General features: G+C 33.0%; 2 protein-coding genes across 2 annotated transcripts; both read right to left on the bottom strand.

Annotated features, from left to right (window-relative positions):
* Window positions 1–642: 642 nt before the first annotated feature.
* LOC106758130 (RING-H2 finger protein ATL46) lies at window positions 643–2,981 on the bottom strand. The gene has a single exon (XM_014641059.2). It carries the CDS (start codon window positions 2,260–2,262, stop codon window positions 1,105–1,107), a length of 1,158 nt encoding a protein of 385 aa, XP_014496545.1. The 5' UTR covers window positions 2,263–2,981; the 3' UTR covers window positions 643–1,104.
* A 10,005-nt stretch (window positions 2,982–12,986) lies between these two features.
* LOC106758328 (probable inactive receptor kinase At2g26730) lies at window positions 12,987–14,892 on the bottom strand. Its single transcript, XM_014641262.1, has 2 exons — window positions 13,623–14,892; window positions 12,987–13,522 (listed from the first exon to the last, which is right to left on the bottom strand). The coding sequence occupies exons 1-2, from the start codon at window positions 14,890–14,892 to the stop codon at window positions 12,987–12,989; spliced, it is 1,806 nt and encodes a 601-aa protein (XP_014496748.1).
* Window positions 14,893–19,794: the final 4,902 nt, after the last annotated feature.

Raw genomic sequence — 19,794 nt, 5'->3', positions numbered from 1 at the left:
CTAGAGAAGGGAATGATAGTGTAAATGTTTAGTTTCTCTGAATATTTGTGGAGGACTTGTTCATCTTTTTAAAAGACTATGTATCTTTTATTTCTTTCCCTTTTAGTTTTTTTTGGACTAGTTTATCTTTTTAAAAGATTATGTATCATTTATTGCTTTCCCTTTTAGTTGTTTGAGGACTGCAGATGAATTTACGCTCTTGAATTTACTTATATTTCAGTATATCTACTTAGGATGATTGTAATCAAGTAAACATGTTCTTATCAATCGTATAACGTCCTATCTAGTAATTTGATAATATTAAATGGAATGTAAAAGAAAAATACGACAATATAATAAAAACGAAGACAGTATTGCCGTTAGTTAAAAAAAATTAGAAATTTAAAATTTACGTAAAAGCTTGTTTACTAATTAAGGTATGCATGAAATAATTTCAACTGATAGAAAAGTAAAGTTTAGTTTAACTACTACTTTTCTACAAGGTTTTACAAATAGACTCCTCCAATCAAACTATTTTAACGAGTGAAAATAACAAATCAAATGGATTTTATCAAATAGTTTCTACTAGTAAACAAGCTTTTGATTTTTTTTGTAACTGCAAATGCGTATCATCAGATATCACTTACAATGTCACAACAAAAATGGAATCAAATTTAAGAATAGCATATCATAATCGTTTGCTTCTCCTACCAACGATATATCAAATGTTTGATATTTATCAATATATCAATCTCGAAACAACCACGGTTCAGTGACCTAATGCATTTATGCGGTAAAAATAAGCGTGGTACATAGTTTTGACAAATATTTTCTCCCCCTTGATAAAATTTCTTTCCATATGTGAATCTCATGAATTTTGGCTGCCTCCAATGATTGGGTCATTGTTACAACTTGTATGTATCAGTTCATTCCTAAAATCTGTTTTATAGAAACATAAACTTCTTCCATCTCATGTCACAGAATCGTAGTACATCAATAACCACATCTTCAAGATTAGAGCACCAAATATTTGAAGAAATTTCGAGGAAAAGCAGAAGCTGTAATCAATGGATTCAAATGAATTCAAGTAAGAGGTGGAGAAGGGGTGTATAATATGGATACCTTTCATATCCTTCTTGTTTCTCTCATCCAAGGCAAATCCGTGATAAGAGAAGAGGGCATACTCATCTGGGTATCAGAAGAAACTGAAAATTTTCCCTTCTGTGACCACTGCCAGATTTTGGAAACAGAAAAGCTCTCACCTTTACACACACTTGTAATCTTCTTTCCTTCAATATCCCCCTCAACTGAAAGTCTCTCTAAATTTTCTGTTCCTTTCAAGAACTGTGCTTGACGACCTTCTCGGTCATGGCTCAAGGTTATTCTGAGGTCTGAATTCCCAAGCACGTACTGATAAGATCCCATGGAATAACACCTTCTGGCATCCAAATTATTGCTACTAGTCTCTCCTCCAGCAGCTACCTCTGCCTCCATATCAAGCCTTCTGAATTTGCCAAGTCTCACAGGGAAAACCCCCTTCTCTACCACAGTTTCTTCAATTTCAATCGTTTTCTGCCTAGTTGTGAACTCAGGTTCCCCATTATCATCCCTCAAATCATCAAAATCAAACAATGGATTTTCAAGGGGAAAGCCAGGAGTAAGGAGGGTACCCCTGCAAAGAGGGCATGAGGAGTTGGACAAAAGCCAGGTGTCTATACAGCTGATATGAAAGGCATGGCTACACATAGGCAGCAACCTAAGTTTATCCTTTTCAGAAAACTCACAGAGACAGACAGCACAGTCAAATGGCTCCTTCAACCCCTTTATCTCCTTGTATTGGAAAACAGGAAGTCCATCAATAAAAGCCTGGTCCAGACCAGAATCATGAAGATGGAACAGCTGTTGCAGCTGCCTTTGAAGAGTATCAGAGGTTGCATTTTCCTGGTTCCTATTGGACTGAGAAGATGCTGAGGAAGAAGGGTTCTTCATGAGAAATCTAACAAGCAGGTGGAGCAGGCCAGAGATGAAAAATAGAACAGCCAGAATCACAATGATGAAAAGCACAGCAGGACTAATTCTAGCACCAGAGGATGAAGGTGAGGGAGATGATGATGATGATGACGACGAAGACATTGATTCTTTGTGGAATGCACCCCAACTTGGTGGTGAAGGGGGAGGCAAAACCGGTGGTGGATAGATCAAGTAACCATCTTTTTGTTGGATTTGATGCTGAATCCAAGCCATCTTCAAATGGGTATGGTCAAAGGACCACTTACCATTCATGCTTTCTCTTTAAAATCCCAAAAGTCACAAACGTGGACCCATAAAGCATGTTCTTGCCTAACCCAAACTCAAACTCATCCACACACAACATAATCCTAGTAACATTTCCAAACTACACATAACATAGAAAATGAACACTTGCAACTCAGATAAATAAATGCACCCCAGAGAAGTGGTAGAAATGAAGCAACAATGAATTGAGCAGTGAGCACAACCAAGTACCAACTACATATTATTTATTTTTCGTATTGGGTAATCGTTTTAAAATGAAAGGTAAAACCAGCGATGGACCAACAACAACGGGTAAACAAAAACTAACATGTGTTGTGTCTTGTTTTCGAAAAAAAAAAACATAATAATAAACATAAGAAGCACCAATATCTGAAACTTGACTCACCAACTATTTTCTGTGTTTGAAAAGTGCATTGAAACTGTGATTTATCTTGAGGGTTTCAGGTAGGAGAAGGAACCCTAGGGTGCAGACTTTTTTTAGTTGCTAAAGTCAAAGAGTGCTGAGAGAAGAGTAAAGTGAAGGGTGAACCACTTTTCTCTTGGCTCAAACTCTGTCTCGTCCTTGTCATGTTTGTGGGTTAGAACGACAAAGTGACCAAAGAGAGAAAGAGGCGATAGTTTCCAAAGTGCGAGGTTAAATGATGACAAAAAGAGATGCTCAAATTTCAATTCCACCGCCACAATTCGCGCGTGGTTTTCAGTTCCCGCAGTATTGTATGCACCATTTGTTGCCGACTATTGAACATTTTGTATTGATAGAATGAGTTGACAGGTTAACTTCACAGGGAATTATGAAATCTTAAATAAGCGGCAAGTATCGGTCAATTTCATTCATAATTTTTATTTTAATTAAAATTAAAAAAAAATTATTATATTATGAAAAGTAGGTGTTTCTAAATTGATAATGATACTTAGATAATATTTTTTGACAACATTTAAACATTATTTATGTATTATTTGAGATCTATGATGATATTTATAATTATTATTATTGATTATGAAATAATTTTGTATCAATCACAAGATGACACGTAAATAATATTTAAATGTAATTAAAAAAAATATTGTTTAAATACCATTATCATTTTAAATTATGTGAAAGGCTAAGGACATATTAGAAGAAGTAATAACTAAGTAATTAAAATTAACTAAAAATTTGGGAACGGGACGTGTGTCTTGTTATAAGAAAGAATATATTATAATAAAAAAATAAAATAATCTCAAAATATATTTTTGAATATATATATATATATATATATATATATATTAAATTTAAAAATAAATAGTTAAGATGTATAATTAAATAGAAAGTTTATTTAATTGTAAATTGTGAATCTTTTTTCTAAAGATTAAAATAAAATAATGAAATATATTTATCTAGCTAAAAATCGAAAATAAGTTTATGTTGTTTTGCTGTGATTCTATATAAAAAAAATTCTTATGTTTTGATTGTAAAATATTAATATATCTTATGACAGCTATTTTTGCTTTAAGGTATAACCATCGTCTTAGAGAATATGAAAAAAAAAATTGTAATGATAGTATAATTTAGGTTTAATAGCACTAATGGTCCTTATTTTGATTATGAGAATTCGTTTTGGTCCTCATTTTATTTTTTGTTCAATTTAGTCCTAAAGAATGAAAATTGTGTTCAATTTGGTCCTTTTTACAAACGTCGTTTAAATCGTTAACGGCAGACACTCCAACAGCGCCCAACAGTGATGATGTGGCAATTAACTACCCAGTTGGAGAATGTAGAGGCACACTGAGGTGGATTTTAAAAGAAATGCGAATTATTTATTGTACCCCAATTTATGAGCAGAGGATGGAGAATGAAATTAGGTTTACGTTAGGGTTTTTTACTTTACTTCAGTGAGCGAAAGTGAGGTTCGTAGTTAACCTTCCCAATCTTGAGAGTTGATGAGCCATGTCTCGTTCACAATGTTCTTCTTCTTTTTGCAATAGCTCCAGCCACCGAAGTTGTAATTCGTCACTTGGTGGTGGTTCAGTGGGGGTAGGGATAATCCCCATTTGCAATTGTGGTGAGTTGGCTATAGTAAAAATGGCTAGAACTTCAAAGAATGCTGGAAGATACTTTTGCGGTTGTCGTAACTACAAGGTGATGTGAATAAAAGCATATGTAATTAAAGCTTATTTTCTTGCCTATTTTCTTTGTGTTTGTAATTAACAATGTGTTTGATGAATAACAGAGTGGAACTATTAATGTGATGTCTTGTAACTATTTCAAGTGGTGCAATGAAGAAAAAGTTGATGAAAGGGATGTTATCATTGGTAGTCAAAGGAGGAAGATTTGTGATATGGAGAAGACAATGAGAGCTTTGACGAGAAGGACCCAATTCTTAGTAGCAGTGGTGTGTGTTCTTAGTGTACTGATCATAGTTATGTTATGTGTGTTTTTAGGTTGATGTGTTGAAAGTGTGGTTGATGTGTTGAAAGTGTGTTTTTAGGTTGATGTGTTATGTGTTTTTAGGTGGTCCCAATGTACTTTACTTTTGTGTTTTGAAGTATGAGGTTGTTAGGTGGTCGCATTACACGACTGTGTTTTGTATTAAATGAATAAATGAATAACATTTCTTGTCAAATCAGTCCTCATTTTAGTTAAATATGTGTGCATTTGGTCCTTATGATGTTGACAGTGTTGTGTGCATAAAATGGAAGTGGTTAAAATCAATATCAAAACATGGGTACATGAATATGTTTTCACAATCAAAAGTCAGTTCATGGGTACACCATCAAGTTACATAATAGCACATCATTACAGATCTAATGCCAAATATATCAAAACATTATAAAGTATTTCAAAACATTACTAAGGACACGAGGTTTAAATTGGGAAAGTATTTCAAAACAGATACAGTGCCAAGTGCACGAAATTTATAACATTACAAAACAGATGGTCTCCTAATTGGTAACTTGTCCCTTCTGATTGGCTCAGTTGGTTGCTCAGTGGATTCCTATGTTGGTTGGGGTGGTGGTGTTGCTCAGTGGATTCCTATTATGCCCAAGAACACGACAAATGTTGCATTTCTTGTGGTGGCCGCCTTTGGTCATCTGGGTTTCATCACTCCTTAGCTCACAATTCTCCAACCTTCTTTTTTTCTTTGGTCTGTCAGGTAATTTTCTTTTAAAAGGTGGGAGGACATCTGAGCTTGCTGTTCTTTCCCATAAATGGTAACTGGAAATATGATTGAAGCATATGTTTCATCATAAGTTGACCTCCTGAACTAAACAGATACATATTCTTCTGGATCTAAATTTAAAAATCTCATTGCTGCAATAGCATGGCAGCAAGGGATGCCACTAATGAGCCATTTCCTGCAGGTACAGTCTTGGCTGTCCAGGTTGACTGCAAACTTATTTGTAATCACTGCACAATGCCTAACTTCAAAAAAAATTTCTCCAGACCAACTGCCATCAAATAAGACATGATTAAAAGTTAAATATGAAGTCCTGAATATGAAAAATTTTATCATAGACCAAGTGACATGAATTAAAACTGGGAAAGGAAATGCTTACCTAGGGATCCAATTCTTGAATAAATTTGATTCTTTTGTAAGTCTCTTTCTAATCTTGGGACATATATCAAAGTCCATATTACACATTTTGATTCTGTTGGTCGCCCATTTTTTCATGATGTAAACTATAATTTCCTCTAGCATGGTTACAATGGGCTTTCCTCTAGCATCAACAATAACACTATTAAAAGCTTCACTCATGTTATTGACTAGTGTATCAGTTACTGCTCGACCTGTAAATCTAGATCTAGACCAATACCTATTACAAAGAATAAGAAATTGTTAGGAAGCTAAAAGTATGTAAGAGGTTGCAGTAAGGAAGAAGAAATACCTTGGAGGAATAACAATAAGGTATTTGTAAGCTTCTACATTGACCTCTTTCATATTCAACATTTCTCTTTCCCAAGCTTGGGGGTAGGTACTAGTAGCAGCCTTCTACATCAGTGTCTTCAAGGTGTGCCCTCTGAACTTTTTTCTGAAATTTGCATATAAGTGTCTCATGCAAAATCTATGCTCTGCCTTAGGTAAAAGTGCTTCCAACGCTGGCAGCAAACCATGTGTAAAGGGACCACATTGAACATTTTTAATATAAAATGGGGACCAAAGTGAACTAATGTACATAACTAATATGAAATACATATACCTTTTGTTGGTCAGACATAAAAGTGCATGCATCAGACATAAAAGTACATCAACAATTCCAAAACCCAAGACCAAGTTTCTTTGTTTTCTACTTCCACAATTGCATATGCCAGAGGTAACATCTGCTCATTAGGATCTCTAACAACAGCTGTTAATAACTCCCCCTTGTACTTTCCTTTTAGGAAACATCCATCCAAACCAATAAAGGGCCTAAAATAGAGGAAGTTATTCTTGCAAGCTTTCAAGCATACATAGAACCTTTGGAAGGTGGTCTGACCATTTTCACTATCCACTTTAACTTTGACGGTCGATCTCGGGTTGCATCTTAATAATTCATGTGCATAGTCAAAAATTCTTGTGAACTGATCTTTGAATGAACCTTCAAGTTTGCATGATGCCATTAATTTTTCCCTACGGGCTTTAGATAGTGAGAGATTTGTATTCCACTCAACCACTTTGCATTCATCATTTTGATATTGAGTTGCCTACTGTAGGTATGGGTATCCAAAATTTTTCTCAATTGCCAAGTTCTACATCCTTCTAAATATCCACAATAAGCCATCCATGGACATTTTTTTCTGCACCCAAGCATCTCACTCGTACCCTTCTATTGTCATTCTTAAGAAACTTCAAATTCCTCCCTACATGCACGACATAACTTCTAATAGCCTCCATAAACACAATTTTATCACCGAACTTTTTTCCCACTTCCCACTTGTATTCTGACATATTTTTTTGCTTAACATACGTCCCAAATGGACCACAACTTTGCCTTTCATCAACACCATCCTCACTTCCACTCTCTTCTGGACTGTCCAATGCTTCTGATTTCCAGTCATCATCAGACAACCCCCTGTCCACTTCTTCTTCATCCACTTCTTCTTCATCAACATCAACATCAACTAGTCCTTCATCCACTTCTTCTTCATCAACTACTTCATCATGAACTTCACCATGCACCACCCCTGCATCAGGAACTACTCCATCAGGAACTTCATCATCCTCACTTGAACTAAATTCTTCAATGTCAACTTCATCCTCCAACTGCCCGTGTTGTTCAATAACAACTTCCTCCTCCTCCACCCCAACGTTCTCTTCAACCATATCCTCCACTTGCACAACCACTTCCTCCTCCTCCTCCCCCTGCACAACCACTTCATCCTTCACCCCCTGCACAACCTTTTCTTCATTCACACTCTCTATACTTCCAAGACACAACAAATGAAGTGGTTCATTTATTTCACTTTGAACAATAATCTCTGGCTCCTCATCCAAAAAGTGCACCATAAACAAGTTAACTTCCCCTAAAATCTTGGCAATGCCTACCATGTTCATTGCATCTTTGTCATCGTACAACTTATACAGAATATGATCAATGCAATAAAATAACTCAGACACATTAATATAACCCAACTCCTTAACGAAATCTAGCACTTCAAAATAACTCCATTTGTGTGGGTCCACACTCCAATAAGTGACTTCCCCACCAATATATCGAAAAGGTATATCCGTAACCAAGGTTCCACCATGGTGTACCACAACATTAAATCTCTCCTCAGACATTCCAAACGCAAGCCTACAAAATGAACTTTATGGGCATGGGACCACTATGGAAACGAAAAACGTAACTGCTTTTTACGCTAAAATAAGTGTTAAACCCTATGGGAAACAATAAACAATAAACCAACAATCAACAATCAACGAGACACAACCCATTATAATATGTTAGAGAACAATGCCCCAAACATTTCGCCCTAAACAGTTCGCACAATTTCTCAAGAAAATCTAACTTTCGAAAAAATGTAACACTCACATTTCCATGTGTGCAACAAAGTTTACACAGGAATGTCACAACACCCAGCTTAGTTACGAGATTAGAAACACAAACCTGACTGCCAAAGATCAATGCTTCGAATTGGAACTGGACGTCACTGATGTTCTTCTTCCCAATCTTCCCAAAGCACGCAAGAAGTTTAGTTCTCAGAACCCTTAAATTAATTTTCAAAAATGCAATCCCTAATATCTGTAATTGGAATTTCAAAATTAATAATTCCACCTCAGTGTGCCTCTATAGTCTCCAACTAGGCAGTTAATTGCCACATCATCACTGTTGGGAACTGTTTGAGTGTCTGCCGTTAACGATTTAAATGACGTTTGTAAAAAGGACCAAATTGAACACAATTTTCATTCTTTAGAACTAAATTGAACAAAAAAATAAAATGGGAACTAAAACGAATTCTCGTGACCAAAATAGGGACCATTAGTGCTATTAAGCCTATAATTTATCGTATTTTTTTTATCTATTTTATAGTGATATAGTTATTAGTTATAACTGTTTAAGAAAAATATGCATTCCTTCAACACGAATTACCATTTTAAATATTCAATTCAAATTTAATTCTATTTTATATCATTGAATGATTTTGGATCACATAAACATTGACTTGATTCTAGGACGTTACGACTCAAAATACAATTGATTACATCTTATTAAGTTATTGTACTTAAACATGTTTGTATGATGACTATCATTAAGTAGCATTATCTATCTACCTACAAGAGCTAAAGACATACCAATACTCTAAAACTTAATAAAGTATTATTAAACAACTTATTCAAATAAGGTAAATAAGTTAATGGGTCTAAGCCTAAACCATCAAAATAAGTGCCCACAAATGTAATAAATTATATTATAAATAGCATAATCATTTATGTATTTTTTTTTGGGTACTTGTCATTACAACATTTATTATTATTTGAGTCATGTGGCTAACTTGAGCATTAGAATGTCTTTTGACAAGCATAGGTACTCTAGATCTTGAATAGATGTGAACTTAGAATATCTTGGTTTAAATGCACAAAATTGGAAGCATGCCTCCTGTTAGTCTCAAGTTACCATCCAAGTCATAGAACATTTCAGTTTGAAAAATAATAGTCTTTCCTAAAATGAATTTGAAGGGTCTTTACATAATATACTCAATATTGTAAGAACATAAATAATTAGATTAAGAATAAATTCATATTCGTATTATTTTTTTTCTGTAAAAGCATGGTGTACCGTATAACCGCCTAGTCAACACATCCCTACAATGATCAAGTGGTCAATGTTCCCAAAAGAACGAAGATCTCCCTAAAATGCTACGTTTTGATCGATCGATCATCGTTTCCATGTGGATCGATCAATTAAAACTATTATTACAAAACTAACATGTTTAACAAAGTAAAAATGGGTAAAACATGCTTATGGACTTTTTGGTTCGTAATTGGGTCAATCCTAATTAAAAGTTCACTTCGAAACCTATAAATATAAGTGTAAGGTAAAACGGTAGGTGATTGTATTTATTGCGAATATAAGACTTTATTGTGATAACCAATCAGATTTGTTTAACTGACTTAATTGTCGGAGTGCATTTGATAGGTACCCACTCGCTCACCCAAAACTAAAGGAGATTCATCTTAATATCTATGGTATGATGTCTAACCCGAATAGTACCGTTTGAGTCATCCCTTTAATTGGGTCAACGCTAAAGTTATTGTTATTGAGTCAATGGTTTGGACAAATAAACAATTAATAAATTAATAACAGAATAATAAGATATTAATAAGTGATTGCAGGATAAGGAAGTTGTGTTTATGAGTAACGAAATTAAAGGTAAGATACTTTTGTTGGACCTATGCTAGTTTAAGGTCCATAAAATAACTTATAATAGAAGGCTAAGCCACAAAAGTAAACAAGTTTTATCGAGTTCCAATAACCAATTATGAGTACTTACTCTCCATTGAATATTATCACTATTATCAAAGTCACTTGCACATACCCTCCCACTCAGTTCAAACTCGAAGAATTTGAAGTAAGAGATTCGGAGTTTAGAAAATAAGAAAGGCAACAACAAAAATGTATATCTCTTAACCCTACACAATTATAGAAACAATATTAATATACAAAATCATAGTCACATTGATCTATATATAAAAGCATGTTTTTATCGAAAACTAACATTTAATTCAAATAATATTTAAATTTATAAATAAATATAATAATTATTGATCAAAGAAGTTTTGTTTCTCACTACCTTATATCATAATTTGTGACTTAGACATTAGTAAATTAAAATACTTTTATTATAATATAAATATCAATACTTAATATACAAATCAAATAATAATTCTTATATTATATTATATTATAAATATGTGACGACACAGTTTCAATCTTTGTATATTAATTTTAAAAGTCTTAGAATTCATAAGATTAAAAATCTTCATTAGGCTTATTAATCTAACAGAATATTTATTTTGAGAGAGAATTTTATATGTTGTTTTCTCTATGCATTAGGAACATTTTCTCTTTAAAGAGTGTTGTGCTTATCTTAACCAAGACCATTTTTTTTTATCTCGTCTTCACTGACCACTTTTTTATCACCTATTATTATTGTCTGGTTTGACTTGATGGATTTCATTTAGGTTTAAATCTCTTTTTGGTTTCTAAGTTATAAGCGGATGTTCAGTTTAGTCCTCGCTTTTAAAAATGTAAACATTTGGTTCCTAAGTTATAAAAAATGTATCAAATGAATCCTTTTTTGACTTGAAATCCTGTTTTTGGTTGTTTCTTAACAACTGCTACATCTTTAGATTGCTCTGATTTGTTTCTTAATAATAACAGCACTTTAGATTGCTCTTTGTACTTTGACCATGAACATCAAAAAAGGACTCATTTGATATATTTTTTATAACTTAGGGACCAAAGATTTACATTAAAAAAGGAGACTAAACTGAACATTCACTCATAACTTAGAGACCAAAAAGAGGTTTAAATCTTTCATTTATTATTGTCTTTATCAATTTCAGATAACTCACGTTGCAAACACTCATTGTTAAATGAAAATTTGTGCAAAATTTCAAAGTGAATATAGCACATGCTTGAAAGAGAATGTTTTAGACGTTGTAAAGAGATTTTTACAGACAAAGATATTTATGTTAAAGATTAAAAGATTTAAACTATAAATTACCATTTTTTTTTGTAGTGTTTGAACTTTTAGTAAAAACCATGAACAAGTTGTTTGGGATAAAATTTTACCTTAATCCCTTCTTACTAAAATATGGAACGTCGTTGAACTAAGCATGAAAAAAAAAAAGAATCTTATTTCCAAGCTTATGAACGAGCTCCAATTAGATTGATAAAGTAATTTATTTATAAACTTTTAAACTCCGATAATAAAACTAAAAAATACAAAATATATTCATTTTATTGAAAGGTACTTAAATACCCATTTTCAATTTTAAGTTCAATATTCAACTATTAAACAATTGAGTAACAAATAATGTAGTAAATTTCATATCCAAATATACTTAAAATAAATAAAAGATATGGAGGTGAATAAGTATACAATATTACGAGTCTTTAGAAGTATTCTTTAAATTACTTCTCCCGTAAATACATAAGTATATTTTTAGTATAAGCCTCTTGAAATTTAGATCACACATCAAATCCTAAGGTCATGTTAAACTCTCTTCACTATATAATGCAAACCTTCTTTACTTAATAATAGCTTCTTATTGACTAATACTACAAGGATAATGATATTTTGACAAAAATTTTCGGACAATATTTTTTTACAACATTTTAACATCATTTATGTGTCATTTTGTGATTGGTCTAAAATTACTTTACAATCAATAATAATAATAATCATAAACACCACTATGAACCAATCACAAAATGACACGCATATAGTATTAAAATGTTATCAAAATATCATTATCCATTCTACAAATAAGTGCTAATCTTTTGTGGTGTGTGTATACAAAGAAGAATGTTTTTCCAACACTTGATGTAAAAGACTCGGTTAGTTCGCTTCTATATCTTCATACCAACAGAATATATATCGTTAACTGAAGTTTTGATACCCCTGTCGTTTCTATATGCTCACGCTTTTTGTTTTAATATTAATTATATAAAAAAAATTATCAGTATTATCCATTATATACGAGTAATATATTTTTCTCTTACATTTGTCAAAATTCTTCATTTTTTTTTATTAGTTGTTGTTTGCTAATAACTTAAACATGGCCACAAAATTAAATTAGACGAAGTTGCTTGACATCTAACAGTAAATGTTAAAACAAAAAAATATTATTACGAGGACTAAAACACAAAACTTCTAGGTATAAGAATCAAAATACTAAGTTTTGATAAGTAGAAGAATAAAAAAGATTGTCAATATAAATACTAAAGGGCAGAGATTTTGTGGAATTGTTACGTAGAAGTATATAGACTAAATATTTAATTAAACCTTCAACGGCATGACACGATCCATTGTTCAAGATGGAAAATTTTCAACTTATTGTAGTAATTTTAATTAATTTACATACGACAGTTTAAAGTCGAAATCGTAGATCGATTAGAAATAAAGTGATTCTAAACATCATTGACTTAGGTTAAAAAAACCGAACTTTATAATTTTATTTTTTCATCTTATAAGTATGGCTTACAAGTATTAAGGAAAAGGTTATCGAAATATTTGATAGTGTAAATCAGACTTCATAGATCAATGATTTATCGTCTTCTTCTTTGATAGTGTTAATGATGAGAGCAACTTGGTTCATGGTTGGCCTTACCTGTGGTGAAGGATTCACACATCTTATAGCCACTTGAAGCAAATTCACCATTCTCTCTTCGCTTGCATACTCTGATATCAGAGACTTATCAAAGACTTCACCTGTCCATTCTTCCCTCACAACTGACTGAACCCAATCAGTCAAGTCAATCCCATTTCCCTTCACTAACTTACCAGTAAGCAGTTCAAGAAGAATCACACCAAACCCATAAACATCTCCTTTTAAGATATCTAATGCACCACCATCAGCTGAACCTCTTTGATCATCCATATCCATAATGCCACATTCACTTATGCATGGCTCCATATTCTTGTTTAGCAAAATGTTGGAGGATTTCAGATTTCCATGAACAATACCATGATGGCCTACCTCTTGGTGCAGGAAAGCTAATGCCTCAGCAATTGTTGCTGCAATCCCAAGTCTGCTGGTCCAGTCTAAGGCTTTTGTAGTTCCTGAATACCACATGCTATATTTTAGTATATGAATTGTATAAGAAAAATTAAATTTGTAACTAAAAAATGTGCATAAGTAAAAGAAAGATGTGATAGTTACCATGTAGGAGCTTGAATAAACTGCCATTCTGCTGATATTCATACACCAAAAGCTTTTCTTGTTTAGAAGAATAGAAAGCAAGTGGTGGAAGGAGATGAGGGTGCTTTGCTTGGCTCAGTATTTGCATTCTTTGTTTGAAATCGTGGCTTGAAATAGTCCAATCCTTGATCCTTTTCACAACTACCATCATCCCATTGTCAAGCATCACCTTATAAAGACTTCCATGTTTTCCTCTTCCAATAAGTTCTGCAGGTGCTCCCAACAACTCCTCCAATCTCAGTTCCATTGCCGCTTGGCTCGAAAGAACCACCAGTGATTGTGAAACCATCCCACTTTCAGAAGGGACGACTGAAAATTCAGATCTGCTTACCTCATTTTTGTATTCACTTGAAACATTTCTCGCCTTTTCAACACCACTGGCCGCTACCCTATTATTCAATGCTTCAACTTTATTATTCTCTCCCTTCTTTCTTCTACACAGCTTTAAGACTACGAAAAGGACAATGATGACACCCAATGAAGCATACCCTGAGTACATAAGAATCTGCTCCTTGGAAGTACCCTTTGGTTTTTCTGATGTCTGAGCCTCACTAAAAGGCATAGGCTTATCAGAGCAATTCTTTGGCAGTGGATCTCCACATAGTTCAGGATTACCAAGAAAGCTGTCAGCAGAGAAATAGCCATGCACGTTTGGAATACGGCCACGGAAATTGTTGAAGGAGACATTGAATTGGTCAAAATTAGAGAACTCAAAAGCAGGTATAGTGCCTCCAAGGTAATTGTTCTGTGCGAGGAACATTTTCAGCCCTGAGATTCTATACAAGTCTGGTAAAGATCCTGAAAACTGGTTATTTGAAATGTCCAATCTCTTCAAATTGTTCAGCATAGCAAGTGAACTAGGAAGGTCTCCAGCAAGTTGGTTTCCACTTAGGTGCAGGCGAGTGAGCTGTTTGCAATTTCCAACCTCAGACGCCATCCCTCCACTGATTTTGTTGCCATCAAGGCTAAGATATGTGAGAGATGCAGCCAGGGGCTGCAAGTTGCAAAGCATAGCAAGATCAAGTGTTCCAGAGAAATTGAGGTTATCAAGTAGCAACTTCTTTATGGACATGTTTTGACGATCACAGAGTACACCTTGCCAGGGGCCCTTGCAGGGATCAGAGTCTTGTTTCCATACCAAAGTGGAGTTCTGTTGGCCATCTTTTCCAGAGACTTGTGCCAGAAATTGTATCAGTGTTCTCTTGACCTCGTACTCTACACAACTGGTCATGTTTAGGAGGAAAAGGGATGTGGCAAATGCTATCCATGTAGAAGCTCTTTTCATTTGGAGAAGAATATGAGGTTGATGGAGATCACCAGCTTTTTGCTCAAGAGAGTTGATGGAAGAATATGGTTTATGAATAAAATAGAGTTTCTAATTTCAGTACAAAAGAAATGGAACTGGTCCGTGTGGCTGAAACTACAATGACCATTTCTTTGTAGTTGGCATGATTAGTTTATCATACCTTAACAAATATTTTGATACTGATTATTGCACCTTTCTCAATTTGTTTTACAAATATTGGCCGGCATGATGAATAGTTGCAACGAGTGTTGTCATTACCTTCTTAATTTCATTCATATGGCATTGTATACTATGATAACAACAATATTGACAACACCTCCTGTTGTTTTTTTTAATGTGTGTACCAAAATCTAACAAAGCAGTGAAATCGCAACTCAAGTCTCTTTTACGAGAAGTATGATATAGGTGATTCTTTTATAAATAAAATTCTTTTATATTATTTTTTCTTACTTTTTATTTATTTTTTTTAAATGCAAAAAATCACTTTTTATGATTATTCTATCTTTATGATATGTTTTAAATAAATATAAATATGTGTCATCTTATCACTATTTTTCTTTTATATGTATAGGGATATTAGAAAACTTGTAATTTTGTCAAAAAGAATACTACGTTTTCATAAAAGAATGGCTAAAATTTTTGTTGATATCTAATTTTCATAAAAAATTTTAATTCAATTCATAATTTTTATTAGGTTCAATTTAATAATTTAGTTTTTAAAAATATCTAATTAAATCATTTTCTCTAGATTGATATTAAATTTTCATTAGATTTTATAAATCAAATCACTCTATTAAAAAAATCTAAGTATATAAATTTCAATCAAAATTTAAGGTCAAACTAAAAAAGAAGAAGATCATTTTAAAAAATTAAAAGACTACATTAAACTAAATAAAAATTAAAAATATAATTGATTTTTTATAAAAATTAGGGGACTAAAAAAATTGTATAACAAGTTTACAATTTTCATAAAAATTTATAAAAAAAATTTGCATCTTTTATTTGTAAATTTGTACTTGAGGTGAAACCACGTTAAGACCAGAAATAGGCACATGCAAAAACACTTCTCGTTAAGTTGCTGGCTCTATTCAATAATAGAAATAACAGTACCTTGGGATCTTAGCTCCTTTAGACATTTTATTTAGGAAAAAGTCTCTTTAACAACTTTTTTATGACAATTTTTTTGACAATGTATACGTGATTGTCTATGATTGGTCCGTTTCAAATATCTTTTTAAACATAAATTTAAACCGACTAATAAAGTGATGACACGTGTCCTATTGTTAAAAAGTTGTTAAAAAAGAGTTGTCAAAATATCATTGTTCTTTTATTTAAGATCTGTAAGGAATTCTTACACCATAATTTTGCCGGAAATTTTATGATTTTAAATTTGGTTGGTTTAAGGTTTTTGACCATATTTGAAGTCGCATTTGTCCACAACTTTCACAACAGGAAGGTTGATAACGAAATTGTAACTACAACACTGAATACAATCCAAAACTAACTATTCCAAGGTTTTGACGATGTTCTTGTAATTGTAAACAATCTTTGCCAATGGAAAGCTATTGGCACTAAGAAATCTGTGTCTTTGATGATATATTGAACAAAACTCGTCAAATTAAGTGGAGATATAAAGAGAAATCTAACTACTATTTATTTTGATTTGTGTGTCTGACTGTGTTTAGCGATTCAGATTCACGTAAATTTCACTCCATAGTAATTTGTATGTGATTGCTATTCAAAATCTTGATAAACACAATGATTTTTCTTGTTGTGGAGTTTAAAAGAACCTTCCACAAAGTTCCAATGCTTTTAAAATAAGATGGCATTTTTTTTTATGGATAATGATATTTTAAGAACTCTTTTTTAATAACTTTTTGACCATAGGATACGTGTCACAATTTTATTGGTCTGTTTGAATTTATTCTAAAAAAATATTTGAAACGGACTAATCATGTCACGCATTATCAAAAAATTGTCCAAAAAAAGTTATGAAAGAGACTTTTTCCTTTTTTTTTTTTATTTTCTTACTAAAATGGACTACGAGAGAGAAGAACTTTGTGTTAAATGCGTTTGTTTGATATACACTATTACAAAGTAGACTTTTACATTGAATTTTATGATTTCTTTTCTAATATCAGAAATAGTCTGACCAGGATATGGGTAACATAGGTTTACAGAAGAAAAAAAAATAGTCAACCAAAATTTATATCGGACCTAGTGAAGAATGACGTAATTTTTTACATTTTTTTTTAATTTAATTAGTTTCCACTTAAATCAAAACTTAAAATAAATAAGAAAAAAAAACAATATCAATTTACGTACAGTAAATCATATTGATATATGAAAATCATAATATGAATGATGCAACAAATTTTAGGACGTGAGAAACAACAAATTAGAAACACAAAATTAAAGGAAACATTGATGTAATATCATTCCTAAAAACAACTAAGGTTCAATATCAATAAAACATCATACATATAACTGCTGGAATAAATTTAAATTAAGAAAAAGGTGTTTATGTAATTTTTTTTTTGTTTTTATTTTAAATTGAAGAGTGGCAGACAATATGTTGATTTGCAGTTTCAGTTTTTATTTAATTAGGATTAAAAAAAGGAAAATATGATTTGATTCGTTAGGATTTTTTAGTTTTTTCTCATAACATTGTAAATATTATGGTTATTTAAAGTTTTTTAATTATTAATGAATAGTAGACTCAATTTTAGAAAAATATATGAGTGTGTGTAACGCGAGATTTTTTAAACAGTGGTATCATAACTTTATGTTCTGAGTACTGAGAGAGAGGTGAGAGTCAAACACCGTGAGAAAAAAAGTAAGTGCTTGAGAGAGATGTCAAAGGTTGTCAATGGTACGAGTGTGCCACAAATGACAAGAAAAACCAATTATGATAATTGGTACTTATAGATGACGACGTTATTGAGATCCCAAGACGTCTGGGATATGATGGAAGATAGGTACGTTGAACCTGATGAGGACGAACATAAGACGATTGAATAGATGGAAACATTGAAGAAAACACATGCAAGAGATGGGTCAACATTGTATTTTCTCTACAATGTAGTAGATGAGTCGGGATTAAAAAAAATAGCGAATGCTAAATTAGAAAAAGAAGCCTAGGAGATATTGAAGGTTGTGTATAAAGGTGACAACCACGTTAGACAAGTTTGAATACAAACTCTTAGAGGAGAGTTTAAACAGTTGAAGATGGAGCCCAAAGATCGTATAACCGAGTACATAACACGGGTGGAGAAGGTGGCCAACCAAGTCGGCAGGAATGGAGAACAAATGCCACTAGTCGGGTTGTGGAAAAATTTTTGAGATCCCTTACAAAAGATTTCGAAAGTATCATGTGCGCCATCAAAGAATCGAAGGACTTGTCGGTTCTCATAGTGGATGAACTTGCTGGGTCATTAGAAGCCCACGAACAAAGGAGAAGGAGTTAGGATGATCAGGTTGAACCCAACGATCAAGCACTACAAGTACAGTTTGACTTAAATAAAACTCGGATTACTCAGAGTTGAGGTCTTAGCGGCAAAGGGTGAGGAGGTCGAGGACAAGGTGGACGTGGTTGAGGTAATTTTGAGAATGCTAGTGAAGAGCAAATCGGTTAACAGAATTGACGTGACCGAGGACAAGGGAAAGACTAAGGAGATCGGTCAGGAGTTGAGTGTTTTAAGTGTGGAAAGTATGACCACTATGCACATGAGTGTAGATAAAAAAAAATGATACAACTATGGTAAAGCGGCCATATTGCAAAGTATTGCAAGGTTGAGACAAATGGGGAGACTAATCTCCTTACTGAAGAAGCATAAGAACTATTGTTGGCGAAAAGAGCTCAAATGCAGTGGACATGGAGAGCTCGGTCCCAATAATGGATGAAGTGATCTCGGTAAATGGTGCGATAAATGTGGAGAAGGCAAACGTTGAGAAAGAACTCAAACAAAAAGATGAAGATATTCAGCAGATAGGGATGCTTCTAGATGAAGCTAATGAAATTATGAATAAACAAAGGATTAAGCTTGAGGAGCTGAAGAAGACAACTCTTGAAAAGGAAGAGAAAACATCTAGCATTCTTGAACCAGATAAAACTAGGGAAGAAGAAGATGAAGAAGAGATGAAGGTTGATGATATTTCTACCAACTCGGTATGGTATCTAAATACTAGGGCAAGCAATCATATGTATGGAAATGAGAACTTTTTTGATAAACTCACCAAGGTGGAGGCCAAATTTGTGTCTTTCGGAGATGACTCCAAGGTGGCCGTGAAAGGACGTGGAACAATCCGACATATGTAGAAGAATGGATGAGTTGGAGAGATTAAGGATGTTTACTATGTTCCCAAGCTGAAGAACAATATTTTAAGCATGAATTAGATAATTGAAAAAAGGTAATTTAGTTTTTATGAAAGATCAGGTACTGTATTTAAAGGATAAGCATGGTCATCTAGCAACCTAAGTAAAAGCAAAGAAGAGCTGATTGTATGAACTGGAGCTGAAAATCTTGGAGAGAAGATGCTTGAAACAAGATATAACTAGCAAGAACTCGGATAACTCTAACTCAAATCTAATTGAAAGAAGCAAACCCTGTGTAAGGTGATGAACATGGAAAGCGGAATAAAAAGGAACGAAAAATTTAAGTTTATGGTGGAGTTTTGTTGGAATAAACTTAAATTAAGAAAATGGTGTTTATGTAATTTTCCTTTGTTTTTATTATAAATTGAATAGTGGCAGAGGATATGTTGATTTGCAGTTTCAATTTTTATTTTATTAGGATAAAAAAATAAGGAAAAATCTGATTTGATTTG

This window comes from Vigna radiata, chromosome 4, assembly GCF_000741045.1.
Source record: "Vigna radiata var. radiata cultivar VC1973A chromosome 4, Vradiata_ver6, whole genome shotgun sequence".
NCBI lineage: Eukaryota > Viridiplantae > Streptophyta > Magnoliopsida > Fabales > Fabaceae > Vigna > Vigna radiata.
The sequence above is the reverse complement of the archived record's forward strand: the minus strand, read 5'-3'. Positions and strand labels throughout refer to the sequence as shown.

Bases quoted from the DNA above. Each gene is read 5' to 3' on its own strand.
- LOC106758130 (XM_014641059.2), bottom strand. From the start codon at position 2,262: ATGAATGGTAAGTGGTCCTTTGACCATACCCATTTGAAGATGGCTTGG.
- LOC106758328 (XM_014641262.1), bottom strand. From the start codon at position 14,892: ATGACCAGTTGTGTAGAGTACGAGGTCAAGAGAACACTGATACAATTT. The intron at 13,523-13,622 runs GTAACTATCACA...TGTGGTATTCAG, and splicing joins TTTATTCAAGCTCCTACATG to GAACTACAAAAGCCTTAGAC.